At 55.7% G+C, this 14,295-nt stretch overlaps 5 protein-coding genes across 5 annotated transcripts; 2 read left to right on the forward strand and 3 right to left on the reverse strand.

Moving 5' to 3' along the window:
- Positions 1 to 362: 362 nt before the first annotated feature.
- spt5 (transcription elongation factor spt5) lies at positions 363 to 3,735 on the reverse strand (the record flags this gene model as incomplete). The annotated part of the gene is made up of 6 exons (XM_057199748.1): positions 363 to 967; positions 1,018 to 1,181; positions 1,234 to 1,812; positions 1,867 to 3,341; positions 3,410 to 3,586; positions 3,634 to 3,735. The coding sequence occupies 6 exons, from the start codon at positions 3,733 to 3,735 to the stop codon at positions 363 to 365; spliced, it is 3,102 nt and encodes a 1,033-aa protein (XP_057050449.1).
- Positions 3,736 to 4,723: 988 nt separating this feature from the next.
- On the reverse strand, positions 4,724 to 6,613 carry N7474_008339 (putative acyl-CoA dehydrogenase; the record flags this gene model as incomplete). The annotated part of the gene is made up of 3 exons (XM_057199749.1): positions 4,724 to 5,959; positions 6,037 to 6,382; positions 6,456 to 6,613. The coding sequence occupies 3 exons, from the start codon at positions 6,611 to 6,613 to the stop codon at positions 4,724 to 4,726; spliced, it is 1,740 nt and encodes a 579-aa protein (XP_057050450.1).
- Positions 6,614 to 7,184: 571 nt separating this feature from the next.
- Positions 7,185 to 10,880, reverse strand: N7474_008340 (proteasome regulatory particle base subunit RPN2; the record flags this gene model as incomplete). The annotated part of the gene is made up of 6 exons (XM_057199750.1): positions 7,185 to 7,376; positions 7,448 to 7,504; positions 7,557 to 9,809; positions 9,873 to 10,396; positions 10,459 to 10,628; positions 10,741 to 10,880. The coding sequence occupies 6 exons, from the start codon at positions 10,878 to 10,880 to the stop codon at positions 7,185 to 7,187; spliced, it is 3,336 nt and encodes a 1,111-aa protein (XP_057050451.1).
- A 438-nt stretch (positions 10,881 to 11,318) lies between these two features.
- On the forward strand, positions 11,319 to 12,749 carry N7474_008341 (uncharacterized protein; the record flags this gene model as incomplete). The annotated part of the gene is made up of 1 exon (XM_057199751.1): positions 11,319 to 12,749. One exon carries the CDS (start codon positions 11,319 to 11,321, stop codon positions 12,747 to 12,749), a length of 1,431 nt encoding a protein of 476 aa, XP_057050452.1.
- A 476-nt stretch (positions 12,750 to 13,225) lies between these two features.
- Positions 13,226 to 14,246, forward strand: N7474_008342 (uncharacterized protein; the record flags this gene model as incomplete). Its single annotated transcript, XM_057199752.1, has 2 exons — positions 13,226 to 13,470; positions 13,526 to 14,246. 2 exons carry the CDS (start codon positions 13,226 to 13,228, stop codon positions 14,244 to 14,246), a joined length of 966 nt encoding a protein of 321 aa, XP_057050453.1.
- Positions 14,247 to 14,295: the final 49 nt, after the last annotated feature.

The following is a 14,295-nucleotide window of genomic DNA, read 5'->3' on the forward strand; positions in this document are numbered from 1 at the left end:
TGCCTAGGTATTCGTGGACAAAGGTTTTATTCTGACTGCGCTCTAGATCATCCAGACGAAGTAGATGGAGCACCCTGCGCGGTGCAAGTCGTTGCGCCGCGGTTCCAGGACGAACGGTGCCTATGGGCAGCGGAGATCATTGATCAGGCAATTCAAGAGTCCCAGTGATGTTTTCAGCCCAAATCAAGTTGTCATTTGTTGCTGTTCTGTCAAGTACATCGAGGATAAAGTAGAATACACATGAGAAGCTGATCCGTCCCATCCATCCTGCGGCCAATGATAAAGATAAAAAAAAAAACAAAGACAGTGCAGTCGGCAGCCGTTTTAATGCTTCAAAGGGAGTTGATAAAAGGAAATTAGAACTACGGGCTGGGGGTGCCCTCATCGTACCGCGGTCCACCATCATCGCCGCCATAGCCTGCTCCTGGCGTAGCAGCCATGCCACCACCCATCGCCGGTGTCGGTGCATCGAAGGGGTAGGCAGCGGGCGTCGGCGCATCATAGCCTCGCTTGGAGGGGCCACCGGGAGTAGGCGCGCTGAAAGCTCCGCCGGGAGTGGGGGCGTTATCAGGCCATGCGCCCGGGGTCGGGGCGGATGCGCCTGGCGTTGGTGCGTACGCCCCAGGAGTAGGCGCAGAGTAACTAGCACCGGGCGTAGGAGCGTCATCGAAGTCTCGATGGTCTCGACCATTAGAAAGTCCGCCCCAAGCTGGGGTGCGGTTGCCAACGTTGGCACCACCCGCACTACCCCAGGCAGGGGTGCGAGACCCAGAAGCAAAGGCATCGAAGCCGGAGCCGCCGTCGTATGGGGTCCGGGAGCCAGAATTCCATGCGGGAGTGCGGTTTCCAAGCCCGCCATAGGCGGTGCGATTTCCATCGTAGGGGTTTGAAGTGCGTGATCCGTCCGCCTTCCATGCCGGAGTACGGGCACCGGCAGCGGCACTGCTCATGCCTCCCCAAGCAGGGGCTGTGATCTTGTTAGCTTCTTGTTTCCAAATAGGAACAGCATCAACCTACTGCGTGAAGATAACCCTCCCCACGCCGGAGTTCTTGAAGAATCTGCGGCGGCGATGGGGGTTCGACCACCCTGCCATCCATCTCTTGCGGGAGCACCAGATGCACCGAATGGTACACGGGAGCCTCTTCCACGACCCATATCGAGCGTTTGTTTGGAAACAGGACTGCCGGAGATCAGTAAAAGAACGCATGAACAGCAAAATGATTCTGACGTACTCTTTGGGAGTCAGGATATCCCGGGCCAAAATCACGGGCTTGTTGGATGTGTAGAGCTCAACCTGAGCAGATGTGTCGTCTGCATCCCGCACGATACCAATGAGACCCTTGTAACGACCCTTCCGAATCGTCACGGTCTTTCCGACTAACCTGTCACGGCCACGTTGAGGGGGTGGCATTGCACCACCACCACCGCCTCTTCCAGCCTGCTGATTGAGGGCGGGGTTCAGTTTCGTGAGATCGGGTCCGGCAGGCCGACCACCTCTCGCCGATACAGTGACGACATTTGTTGTTCGCACCACAGTGATACCGGCATTTTCAGCCTGTGCCTTGTTGTGTAGGAAGAGGAATGAACGGTGAATATGACGAATAACGCCGCTTCTCTGCTCTCCGTACACTTCGCGAACGGTATCGCCATGTCGGATCTCGGCGCCATTGCGGTCAGTTGCTACAGCATCGCGGCGAGGAGTAATCTTGTTGGCAATCTGACTGGGAAGGACATTGCGAACAGACCCGTTTTGATCCACGACGCGCAGAGACTCGCGGTCGACTTTGATCACACAGGCAACCGTGGCAGCACTGTAACAAGATTAGCGGATTCTCGGGAGAACTCAATTCACGCTGAAAACTAACTCAAGTTGGACCAGGTCCTGAACATCATAGATGCCCAGTTGTCCATCAGTAGTCATTTCGGCAGAGAGCCGGAGGTCCTTGCTGAAGACCGTGATCTCCTGCATGCTCATGTCGCTGAGGAGGGTGACGGTGTCATCCTTGACCTGCACCACCATACCCAGTTCATTGTTGTATCGGCTACCCCCAATCACCTTGACGTGGTCACCCTCCCGGAAGCGTTTGCGGAGAGTGCGAACAGGCGCGTCAATGGTCTGGCCTGTAAGATCACCTTCGGTGACCTGCAATGAGACGATGTCGCCCCGAGTCGACACTGTGCGACCAACCAGGCCCTGTTGTTCGCCCCGATACACCTCCACGGGGTCCCCGGGTTGGTAAGAGTCTTCGGCAGTAGAGTTCTTCAAGGTCTCGGCCAGCGAGGCCAGGTCCAAGTTCGCTGTACCATCCTCGCCGCCACGAGCAAACATGGTCACCTCCTCCAGGCGGGGATTGACATTCTTGGCGTTCAAATGGTTGACTCGCATATCCTTGATGAGAAATCCATCAACGTAGTTGTCGTTAAGGTAGTTCCAGGACTTGCCACCCAATCCAGACGTGGCTGACAGGTACTTCGCATGCTTCTTCTTTGCTTCGGCCTCGCTGAACAGGCGCTGCGGGGGGCGAACCATATTGGCGGCACCACGTTTGCGCTTCGCATCAACGCCGGGGGCTGCTGCGGCATCTTCATTCATGCCATAATCCAGCCGGGGAACGAGTCGCACGGTGACATTCAGGCCGTTCGTCTCAACCTCCTCGATCTGTGCCAAATCACCCTGGTATCTACCGCGCTTAATGCGGACCCAACCGCCAGGCAGAAGCTCTTCCGACTTCTGAACACGAAGAAGATCCGGCATTTCCTTCACTGGAACCAAAGTCATCTTTTGAGATGGGTAGTAGAAGGCAATGGCTTCCAGGCCCTCGATGACATCAGCCTGTCGGCGTGCCTCACAGTAGAACCAGCCCTGCATGACATTCCCACGCTCGAAGGCTGAAATAATGCGGATGGGGTTGCGAGAGCCAGGGGGGCGCTCCTCAATTCTCCGCTGAATAGAGAAAACAACCTCACGCTCCTTGCCGGGCTTGCAGCGGGCACCCCAGATGCTGGGATCCTCCACGCTGGGGAGCAGCAGACGTTTAGGGACCACGAGAGCGTCGGACGCTGCCGCACGATTCCGACCGTAGCGTTCCTTGAGCATCTGCGCCTGTTTCTCTGCGTCCATGCTCGCATCGATTTCACGCTGGCGATCCAGCTCCCGGTGGCGGCGGTCGTCTGTTTCAGCGCCCACGGGCAGGGCATCGAGATCGTCCGGGTGCATTTCATGACCGAGCTCGGCGAGTTCATCTTCCTCTTCCTCAGCTTCGTCTTCCTCCTCATCCACACCGGCCTCTTCTTCGAAGAACGAGTGCACACCACCGCGTCTGCGCTTGCGAGGTCGGCCCTAGAAGAATGCAGCCATCAGCTACGACAAGCTCTTTTTAATATCTGTACCCACGTAGGGTCACTCACCGAAACGGCCTCTTCTTCCTCTTCTTCGGCCTCTTCGTCATCATCATCATCATCATCGTCGCCGTCCTCATCTTCCGCAGCATCCTTTGCATCATCATCCTCTGGCGCATCGCCCTCGTATTTCACACCATCGTCGGCACCGTTGAGTTCCTCTTTCGCCGGCTGTATTTTCCCCTGCTATCAGTATACCATTCATCCAACCCCATCAGGGAGCGATCACTGACCTTCGCCTCCTTCTCATCGGCGTCTGAGTCGTCGTGGGCGATGGGGTTAAAGTCATCGTCCTCGTCATCAGAACCGAAATCCTGGTTGAGAAAGTTGGACATTGTGTCGGGTGATAATTTGGGTGGGTATTAAAGGGTAGATTTTCGGGCGTGACCAATGAATCTGTAGTGCTCCCTAGACTGTCACGAATAAATCAGCATCAACAGACTCGAAGACAAGCCAGACATAGGCAAATAAGGAGGGAAGTTGGATGCGACGACGCACCTCGCTCAAAGAAACCTTCTCCCGAGTCGAGTGGACAAAGAGGCAAACTCCAGCCAGTAGATCGTCCAACGCGTAATCCGAGAACAGCCACACACCGAGCTGAACGGAGTGATGAAGATACCTAGGGGACAGGTGAGGTGGCAGGAAGCAGACCTGACCTGCGGGCTGTCTGATTGCCGCGATCGCCAATGGAGAAACTCGCAGTCCAAGTCTCGCAGACAGGTGATTGAAAAGAGACAGAGAAAATCGGGACACACTTCTCGAGGGGAATTATGATTCTTATACCCTTGAGAGAGAGGTGTGTCAGCTGAGGAAAGTGTGTTAGGGGAGTGAGTTGGAGGGCGCGAAGTGGTGAAATGCGCGAAGGGAAACTGAGCCCGGCTGCGTGGTGGGTCACTGTGACCCGCCGTACTGATTCTGCACGATGGCCGCTCGTTCTTCCGTGCAAGACAACTTTAACTTTGTATGGGCCATGTTCCGCAACTAGTCAAGGTCTTTTGAGTCGCGGAGCCTTAACAATGAGAAAACGGTCAAGACTTGCCATGACTATGTAACATGTAGTTCATACAACTCCATGAGCCAGAAATAGAGCTAAACGGACATAGTCAAATTGTTCTATCCAAGTCACCTCAAAACACTATATATCGTACAGACAAATCAATGAAGAAAGGAAAATGCCGTCACAAGGCAGGATATCTAGCCAGAACATGTCCCAACCCTCCAGGGATGGGGATGGAAAGAATACAAGCAAAGAGAAGAAAGGGGGAAAAGCCACAGCAAGCTCTATATGATGCATCAAACAGAAATCATCCACGTGAGATCAGATCACAGCTTCATGCCAAACATCCCGTGGACGCGCAAGCTCTGGCGCATGCTCAGATCCAGCATGATCTCCTCACTGCCACCGGGGATGGCATAGGCGCGGACATCACGGTACAGTCTCTCGACCTTGCCGCCCTGGCCACCGCGGCTGTAGGACAGACCCCCAAAGATCTGGGAAGCCTCGCGGGCACAGAACTCAAAGGTGGTGGTGGCCTGGGCCTTGAGGCCGGCGATGGCGCCCCCGAGCTTGAGCATGGCCTCGGTCTCCTCCATGCACTGGCACTGGAAGATGGTGTTCTCGAGCCAGTTGTAGGTGGCTTCGATCTGGCGGGCCATGTGGGCTAGCTTCATGCGGATGACGGGGTGGTCGATCAGGCGCTTGCCGAAGGTCTTGCGCTTGTGCGCGTACTTGACGGATTCTTCGTAGCAGACGCGAGCGAACCGCACGCACTGGATCACAATTCCGATCCGCTCGTGGTTGAAGTTCGTCATGATCACCTTGAAGCCCTGGTTCTCCTTACCGATCAGGTTCCCCACGGGGACCTTGACGTCCTCGAACGTGATGTAGGTTGTGCCGCTGCTCCAGACACCCTGGCAGTCCATGCGCCGGGTGCTGACACCGCCGGCCTCGCGCTCAATGAGAAGAACACTGATGCCGTTCATGCCGTCCTTGCCGGTGCGAACGGCAGTGGTGAAGTAGTCAGACCAGATGCCGTTGGTGATCCACTTCTTCTCACCGTTGACAATGTAATGCTTGCCATCCTCGCTGAGCTTGGCCTCACAGGTCAAGTTGGCGACATCACTGCCAGCGTCGGGCTCGGTAATGGCCAGACAGATGCGCTTGTCACCAGCCAGGATTCCAGGCAAGATGCGGTCGACGAGCTCCTTCTTGCCAAACTTGACCAGAGGCGGGCAGCCAATGCCGAAGCCACCGATCAGATTCCACACCAGCCCGCCGCTGCCGGCGCGCGACAACTCGTCGGTCAGCAGCATCTCGTGGAACAAATCCCAGCGCTCGGGTTCCACAGACTGAACCCGGTAGGGAGTGTGCTGCTGGGGGAACTTGACGCCCAGCAGACCGGCCAAGTAGCCCCGTTCACCCATCTGCTTGTAGATGTGGCCGGGGACTTCCTTGGACTCATCCCACTCGGCGACGTACGGCTCGATCTCGTTCTCGACCCATGAGCGGACCTCTTCGCGGAGAGCGGCATGGGATTCGTTGAAATAGGCCGAGGCGTACTGTAATGGTGGCGCAAACGCATTAGTCTCCGTCGGACACAAGCCAACCGCAGTATTCTCTCAACGGGCCAACTTACACCTTGGTACCAGGAGGGATCAGAGAAAGGAATCAGCTCGCCAAACGGATCCTGCGGCGCCGCCGTCGCGGGAGGAGTAACATCTGAAGAAGAAGAAGCGGCCGGCTTGGGCGCAGCCTTCTTGGGGGCTGGGGCCGGGGCCGGGGCAGCCGCCTTCTTGGTGTCCAACGAGCCGATCTGCAGCTGGCTCTTGTACTTCTTCAGAATGCCCTCATTGTGATACTTCCAGAACTGCTTCGAGGCGTCCTTTCCGGCCACACGCTGGAGAACTGCGCGCACAAGGTCAATACAGGGTTTCGCGGGGAGGTAGCGCCGCGCGCGCAAAATGACGTACTTTTCTTTCCACCTGTTGGCACACCCAGAGTCAGCACATGCGAGTCTCGTGCAGCCCCCACGGAGAAGGGAATGGACTGTGCGACGCGCCGTAAGGACGGCGCAGCGCGTGGACTTGGTACTCACCAGGGTGTTCGTCCTGGAACTTGGTCACGTCGTAGACGTCCTCATCGACGATGATCCAGAGGCCGTCGGCCTCCTTGCTATGCGACGCAACGTCGTCTTTGGTAAATGTCTTTGACATTATGGATGTGATGTGGGGGAGGTCAAAAAAAAAGAAGGGTGATGGGTAGGGTAGAGATAAGAAAGAGGGACAGTCACGAGAGAGGTGGGAAAGAAAAGAAATCTCCGGGGAAGACGGGGCAGCAGGTATACATATAGGGGGACCACTTTCTTCGGGGTGTATTCTACTCTGGGCGAAGCTGGTGATGTCCGTCTTCACATGGACCCGCGACAATCCTCGGTCAGAGTTGATTGAGCCGCCACTGATTGGCTGGAGCCACTGCGTCATCGCATGGCCTGTTGGGGAAAGTGCCGAGGCTGTGAAATTACAGGTGGTGACCGATATTATACGCCAGGATATGGTCGACACAACAGTACACGGTAATCCCAGTACACGCATGTGAAGATTTGGAGACGAGCATGGGGTTCCCCAATAATAATACCGGGCAGTAGGAGGATGGGGGTCGGAATACATTCTACTTTGAGACAAAATAATGCAGAAACAGGTCCATATCAATCACAAGGCTCGGTATACCGGGTCACGACACATCGACAGCCCGATTAATCTAGTAATACATCCAGCTCCGAATCCTCTACTCCTCGTCCGACTCGTACGTGAAGTTGTCCGGAACGGGCGCATCCTCCACACCTTCCTCATCCTCATCCACCGCCGTCAATACACCGGCTGCAGCCGCCGCGCCAGCAGCCGGCGTGGATTCGGCGGCCACCGCGGCGCGAGCGGCGGACCGTTGAGGAGTCTGCAGCGCAGCGGTGCCAATGGCGGCCTGCAAACGGTCCTGGAGGGTTTCGGCCGGGGGGCGGGCTGTCGGGTTTCTTTGCTGGCCTTGAGTTCGACCGTCTCGCGGGGCTCGTCGGGCTGCTTGTCCAGCACAACCACAACTCCACCGGTGGGCTGTAGAGATCGTTAGTATAGAAGACTATAGATGGAGTGGGATACAACATACCCTCTTGACCGGTTCGTACCGCGGGTCCGGGAAGGTGAGGTACTTGAGCTGAGCCGGGAGAACTCTGGACAAGTTGTCTAGCTCGTAGCCGACCTTCTCCCGCTCGGCCTTCTTTTTCTGGCCCTCAACAGCACCCTTGTCGGCCTCCTTGCCCTCCTCTTCCTTGCCCTCTTCCTCCTTGGCCGCACCCTCGTCGGTCTCCATCTTCTCCGGAAGCTGGTCGGAAACCTTGGGAGTCGTAGGTGTCTGGTCAATGTCCATGCTCTCGCGGCGTGCCTGCTTTTCCCGACGCTGCGCGCGGCGCTTGGCCTGGGCTGTAGTCGAGAGGACAGCGGTCTTCACCTTCTCTGGTGCCTCCTCAGCTTTCACTTGTTGCTCGGGAGGATAGTCAAAGAGACTTGGCCGGGTGTTGCTGTGGAACTTGAAGTGCGGGACCTCGAGTTTCTGGTCCACGCCGATCACAGAGGTGGGAGCAAAGCTGAGAGACAGGAAGTGCGTGAGCGGGAACCAGTACCAATACTGCACGAACACCGCGGCGCCAACAATACCAGGCATGTTGAGATTGCCCGTCTGTGTTTGCAGGCTGATCGTGCAGTTGCGGCCACCGGCATCGATAATTCCCAGGGCGACAGCACAGCCGAATTTGGCCATAGCATCTTCGTGGCGGTCTCCAATCATCTTCATCATGGCCTTACGGAGGCTAGTGACGCGGGGGTTCATGGCCTCGTTCTGCTGAACAAGAACCATGGCGAGCGAAATCAAGGCGCCTTGCCGGACAAAGTCGGTCGAGTCCTTAAGCATCGGCTCCAGCAGGTCGATGGCCTCGTCAAGTCCAGTTCCGGCGCAGGAAATACCAAGCGCCATGGCGGCACCGTACCGGACATGAGGGTTGTAAGACTCCGAGAGCAGCTCGACCATGCGGGGAACACTTTGGTACTTGCGGAACAGGATGAAGCCCAAGCTCAGCACTGCAACCCGGCGGACATCATCGTTGACATCACTGACGGCGACGTGAAGAAGCTTGCGAACAGCCTTGTTGCTGCCACTGCCGCAGTAGGCCAAAGCGATGGTCATAATACCACCGTAGCGGAGGGTAGGATCGGGATCGCCGAGCAGACCATTGATCAGTTCGTCGGCCGCTTCCTGGCGTCCGTACATGATCAAAGCCATACCCATGGCCAGACCACGGACAATCTTCTCGTGCTGCGTCTCGTGCGCATACTGGATCATATCCTCCAATGCTTTCATGTTGCCAGTGCCCAGCATGACCAGACCCATGGCGAGACCAACAGCCTCACCATTCAAAGCCGAATCGGTGTAGAGCACGTTCCGGAGGTCTTCATAGATGCCCTCGTCGCCAGTTGCCATGCCTGCAACACCAAGTCCCAAAGCTCCGCCATGCTGAACCACCTCTTCAGTGGCCTTCTTGAAGTGGTCGCGGATCAGATCAACCGCCATGCCACCGTGGTTAGCGTAGATGAGACCGAACGCGTACAGAGAACCGCCCTGGCTGTAGACCGAGCCTGACCCTCCAACACCAGCGATGTGCTCTCGGGGCAGGTATGGCTGTAGAAGCTTTTGACCCTGGCTCAGGTTTCCACGATGGATCACACCCAGAGCAGCAGTGGCTGTGAACTTGGACCAGTTCACAGCTTTCCCAAGCCACTCCAAGTTATCGCGGAAGAACTTGTCGTGGGTGGTACCAGCGTGCATGAAAGCATTCGAAAGAGTGACTGCAGTGTGGAAGATGGAGTTGCGAGCCTCAAGGCTGTCACGGATCTTGTTCAAAATCGCAATATCGGCCTTGTTATTCCGATACAAGAACTCCAGATTGAGCTGAATGGATTTTTTGCCATCCAGAATCGCCAGGATATTCTTAAAGGCGGAAAGCGAGTCATCCAAAAGGTTCGTGTCGCCATCTCCCGAAGGCCTTGACGAATTTCCTTGGTCCTCAAGCAATGGGTCGGACTCCTTGGGCTCTTCATCGTTCTCGTTGTTCTCCTTCTCGTTCTCAGGCACAAGCTCGGCAATCTCCTGACGGACCTTCTGGAGGAACTCCTGGGTGCTATTGTCGTACAGGTCGAAAGAAATCTGGTAGGCGACCGCCAGGGACCGAGAATCACCCTTCTCAACCAGCTGACGGAGGATGACGGAGGCCATCGAGTGCTCGTTCAGGTAGACAACACATTTCGCGATCGAGAAATAGTCGGGGGAGGGGATTTCGTTCAACAGTTCCAGGATGAGCTTCAAAATCTGCAAAGAATGGCGTCAGGAGAAGATACTTGAATAGAAGGGGACGTAGATGCAGGAACAAACCTCATTCCGGAAACCCCGCTCCTGGACAATACCCATGCAGATATCCAAAACATATTCCATGAGCTCCTCACTCCGCCGAGATTCACCTTGCTGCTTCTTCTCGTCCTCACTAGCACGGATGATGGCCATGCGCAACACATCCAAGCTCTTTGCCTCAACCGCAATCCCAATCACTTGGCGATAGCGCTTCTGGCGGAAGCACTCCTCAAAAAGGCTCTCAATCACTGCCTGCAGCTGACCCTGGACGCCACGCTTCAACACAAGGGGTGTTTCGGCATGCTGGACGCTGGTGTCCTCGCCTCCGGGGTGTGCAGCGTCGATACCTGGCACCTCCTGGCGAGACAACAAAGACTTGGAAGGCAGGGCGGATTTCGAGAATGGTGTGATTGGGGAGGTAAGGCTGGCTGATGTGCTCGTGGCGCCCTCAGCCGATGCCGGGAATGCGGTGTTCAAGTTGGCTGGCTGGTCGCCGCCGGCCGGCCGCTGGGCCGCAGAAAGGGAGATGAAGGTATCGACACATTTGGCTACATTCAAGTTAGCGACTGGACAAGCCCAAAACAATTAGAAGTGACAAGGCCCATCTTACCAATGATCGTCTCCTCGTACTCGCCGCCGTGATCTAGCTTGAACAGCTTTCCCGCACCCAGGGCAAGTACCATGCTCTCGTTGTACTCTTGGAGATGATAATATACCTTGGAGGCGACCAACGCGGCCAGTTCACGTTCAGGGAATGATTCATCCTCGTAGAGAGCCTCACTAGATGGATGCCGTCAGCACGGTCCCTCGGACTCAACAGCAGGGGCATGTCATCCAAGAGATGCAAAGAACGCGACGAGGATAACATATCCGTCAGGAAGAGTAGACTTACATCTCAGGAACGGCGTTCACCACTTCAGTCCAGAGCAGGTCGACCTGGGCGTCTAATGACTTGAGCGCAAAGACCTTCAGCTCTGGGTCCGGCTCCGACAGGAAGCCGACCAGGCCGGCAGCTGAAGCAATTCCGACCATGGTTATTGTAGGAGGTGTCTCGTGTGACAAACTCTTGAGTTGGGTTGGAACAGAGCGACTCCGGTGTTGCAGGGGTGATGAAGCAACGTCAACGGGGAGAGCTCCGGGGGGAACAGCGAGTCGGCCCCAAAGCACGGATCAAGTGGACAGGGAGGGATTTAGATCCCGTAGTAGAGAAAAGCAGTCCCAAAGACAGCGAGTGATCGAAGGAATGGGACCGAATGGATGGGTTGTGGAGAGAGCAGGAGCTGGAAGAGCAGAAGCTTCCAGGCGCGCGCGACAACGTCAACCGCAGCTGACTGATTCACCGGGTCACGTGAGATGACGCCTGACCCGATGCATCAGCTGCACCAACACAACTACATTAAATGCGTCCAGAGTGTCGAGTGCCCCGATGGAGGACAATTCTCGACATTGCACCTCTGCATCCTGCCCACGATGTCGCGCCTGTTTGGAAGAGAAAGCTACATGATAGACCCAGAAGCATCACACCATGGAGACGCCCTGCAACACATTCAACGCCAACAGCGAGACATCCATCGCCAGCTGCAGGGGCTGATTAATGCACAATCTAGCGCTCTTCTCGCCCCCGATCCCAGTGATCCCGATTCCCCTTCTCCCAACCTAGAAAGTACGGAGGAAAGAACCCTCACACCCGCTTCCTCTATAGCGAGCTCGTCCATACCGCTAGCTCCTATACCAGGTGCCCGCCGTGGACGTGCTAAGACGACACTTGAGATTGCCCGGGATGGAATCGTTCGCCACATCGACAAGTTGTTGGAGCTGGAGGAGGACGAGCGGCGCATCCTGAGGCAGCACCTGTTCTCTACGGAACGGGCGCTCGACGACATTGATGAGTTCAACCAGAAGAAAGATGGATTGGAAAAAGCCATCTCTGATATCCATAACGAAGAAGAGAGCCAACGCTCGAAACGGCTGCAAGAGAAGGCCCAGACCCTGGGGACTGACATTCAGGAACTGGAGACCAGATTGTGCGAGATGAAAGTCAAGCATAAGCAGATGGTCGACGAGATCTCGAGCATCAATAATTCGATCGACGCTAAGCTGTCTTCCTACACGGAGTCCTTGTCGCTGCTCCAAGCGGATATGCGAGAGTTTCTAGCCCACCCTCCCAGCGAACCTTTGAAAGGATTCGAGAACAAAATTCCATTCTACTCGCTGCAACCCAAACGCCGCACGCTTCCCATGGCGGAAGAATATTTCAGCAATGAATGGACAGGCCTGGAACGGAAAACACGGAATATTGAAAAGGAAATAATGGCCTTGCAGCAAGGGGGCAGTGCCTGGAGTGAGGTCGTCACCGAGGTGACCGGGTTTGAGAAACGCTTGCGGACCAGCATGCGTCGTTACATGCGCATAGACATGCACGCTGAATTGGACGAAGCCGAGAAGACCAAGTACCGGAACGAGCTGATTGACAATATCCTGGGGGATCTGGCCAAAACCACGCACTTTGTCGACCGTGTGATGAATCTTGCCGAGAAAAAGGGCTGGAATCTCATTATCTGCTGCGTTGGGGCAGAACTTACGGCTCTGCGGCAGGCACGGAGCAAGCTTCGCAAGGCATTTGACCTCCCGCTTGGCGGAAATGCGCCAGTTGAGTCTTCAGAACAAGAACGGGGCAGCCCTTCCGTGCTTGATGAGACCCCTGATCCTCTGGGAGTCGACAACCCTGGCGCCCCGGATGATTTACTGAAGGACCGTGATCCTCATCGTACGGAATCCAGGTCCGAGGATGATGAAGCTGATCCTCCAGCTGATTTGCTCAAGGATGAAGAGCCTCTTCACACCGAATCACGGTCGGAAGATGACGAACCGGACCCGTCGTGGCTGCTCTCAGAATCTTGAGTTTATCCTGCATGTAAATTTTTTTTATGTTTTCGTGACTACAACTACATATACCCTCAGCGCATTGCATTTCTGGCTAGATCCTCAATCAAGAATTACCTTTCCAGACAATGCCCTTGACCTTATAGAAATCGGCCTTGTAGCATTAGGGTCAGTCTTGTAGTGTCGTGTTGATCGCCAATATATATATCGTCTTTGCCTCGGTCGGTGGCCCATACGTGTGCTATTTAGATATTCCATAACTTTCAGGTCGTCAATACTCGTACAAAAATAAATCTTTCACACAACCCAGAAATAACTAGGTCCAAGGACGAGCGTTGGTGGAATGGTTATCATCCAAGGCCCGTTGGTTCAAGGTTTGTTGGTGCGGGAATCCCGACACTCACATTCCACCACCACAGCACATCTTCCCATGCATGGAAACGACTGTTCCAGCAGCACAAGAAGAGAGGGGACGAGACACGGCATCTATACCTATGGATCTCCCATCTCCGACCTTCTCCTTTACCATCCCCTCAATTTATGATGGCTGCAAACTGGAATGCCGCCTCTACCTCCCGCGCACCCTGCAACATATAGAACCGCCCCCTGCATCCATCACAGGTGCCATCGTCGCCCATCCGTACGGGCCACTCGGAGGTTGCTACGATGACCCAGTGGTGAGCTTTGTGGGCGGCGAGCTGTTGGACACGGGCTGTGTTGTGGGCACCTTTAACTTCCGGTACGGACATCTATTCTTCTGACCAGCTTCATCCCACTGATCACGCTGGGTATAGCGGCGCTGGTGGCTCAGAGGGACGGACCAGTTGGACCGCCAGGCCTGAATTGGGGGACTATGTATCCTTCTACGGGTTCATGTTACAATATCTGCATCTGCTACGCTCTGCTTTCGCTCCGAAGGAGAGACCACCCCAAGATGCAACCCCCGGCGTCCGACTCATTCTGGGAGGCTACTCTTACGGCTCACTGGTCGTCTCGCACGTTCCGACCGTGGATGCCATGACCGATCTGTTCCAGTCCGATCCAAGGACAGGATCACCCCGCGGCGATATTGGCAAAACGGCCAAGACGGCTGCTACACGCTCGATCGAGACCCTCCAAATCACCCACCCTTCCAGTCTGGACGACGTCCCGGCCCTCAGTCCGGGTAACACCCAGATCTCGTACCTCCTCGTGTCACCTCTTCTGCCCCCTGTCAGCCAGTTGCTGACGGTGTTCTCGACCCTGTCGCTGAGCGTGACATCAGCCCAGGGCAGACACATCGCCTGTCCCCGTCCGGCCGACCAGCTGAGCACGCACCGCAGTCTAGCTCTGTTTGGCGATTCGGACACCTTTACGTCAGCCCGCAAACTGCGGAGGTGGTCAGACGAGCTGGCACACATGGCACACAGCCAGTTTCAGTACCGGCAGATCGGAGGCGCAGGCCATTTCTGGCGAGAAAAAGGAGTCGAGACGCGAGCCCGACACGTGCTGCGGGAGTGGTTAATGGACATGTGAAGATGGATGATGATCGGGCACGAATAAATAGATTCATTCCAAGTAGTTG

The sequence above is a fragment of the Penicillium riverlandense genome, assembly GCF_028828495.1.
Source record: "Penicillium riverlandense strain IBT 135883 chromosome Unknown utg000007l_segment0_segment0, whole genome shotgun sequence".
NCBI lineage: Eukaryota > Fungi > Ascomycota > Eurotiomycetes > Eurotiales > Aspergillaceae > Penicillium > Penicillium riverlandense.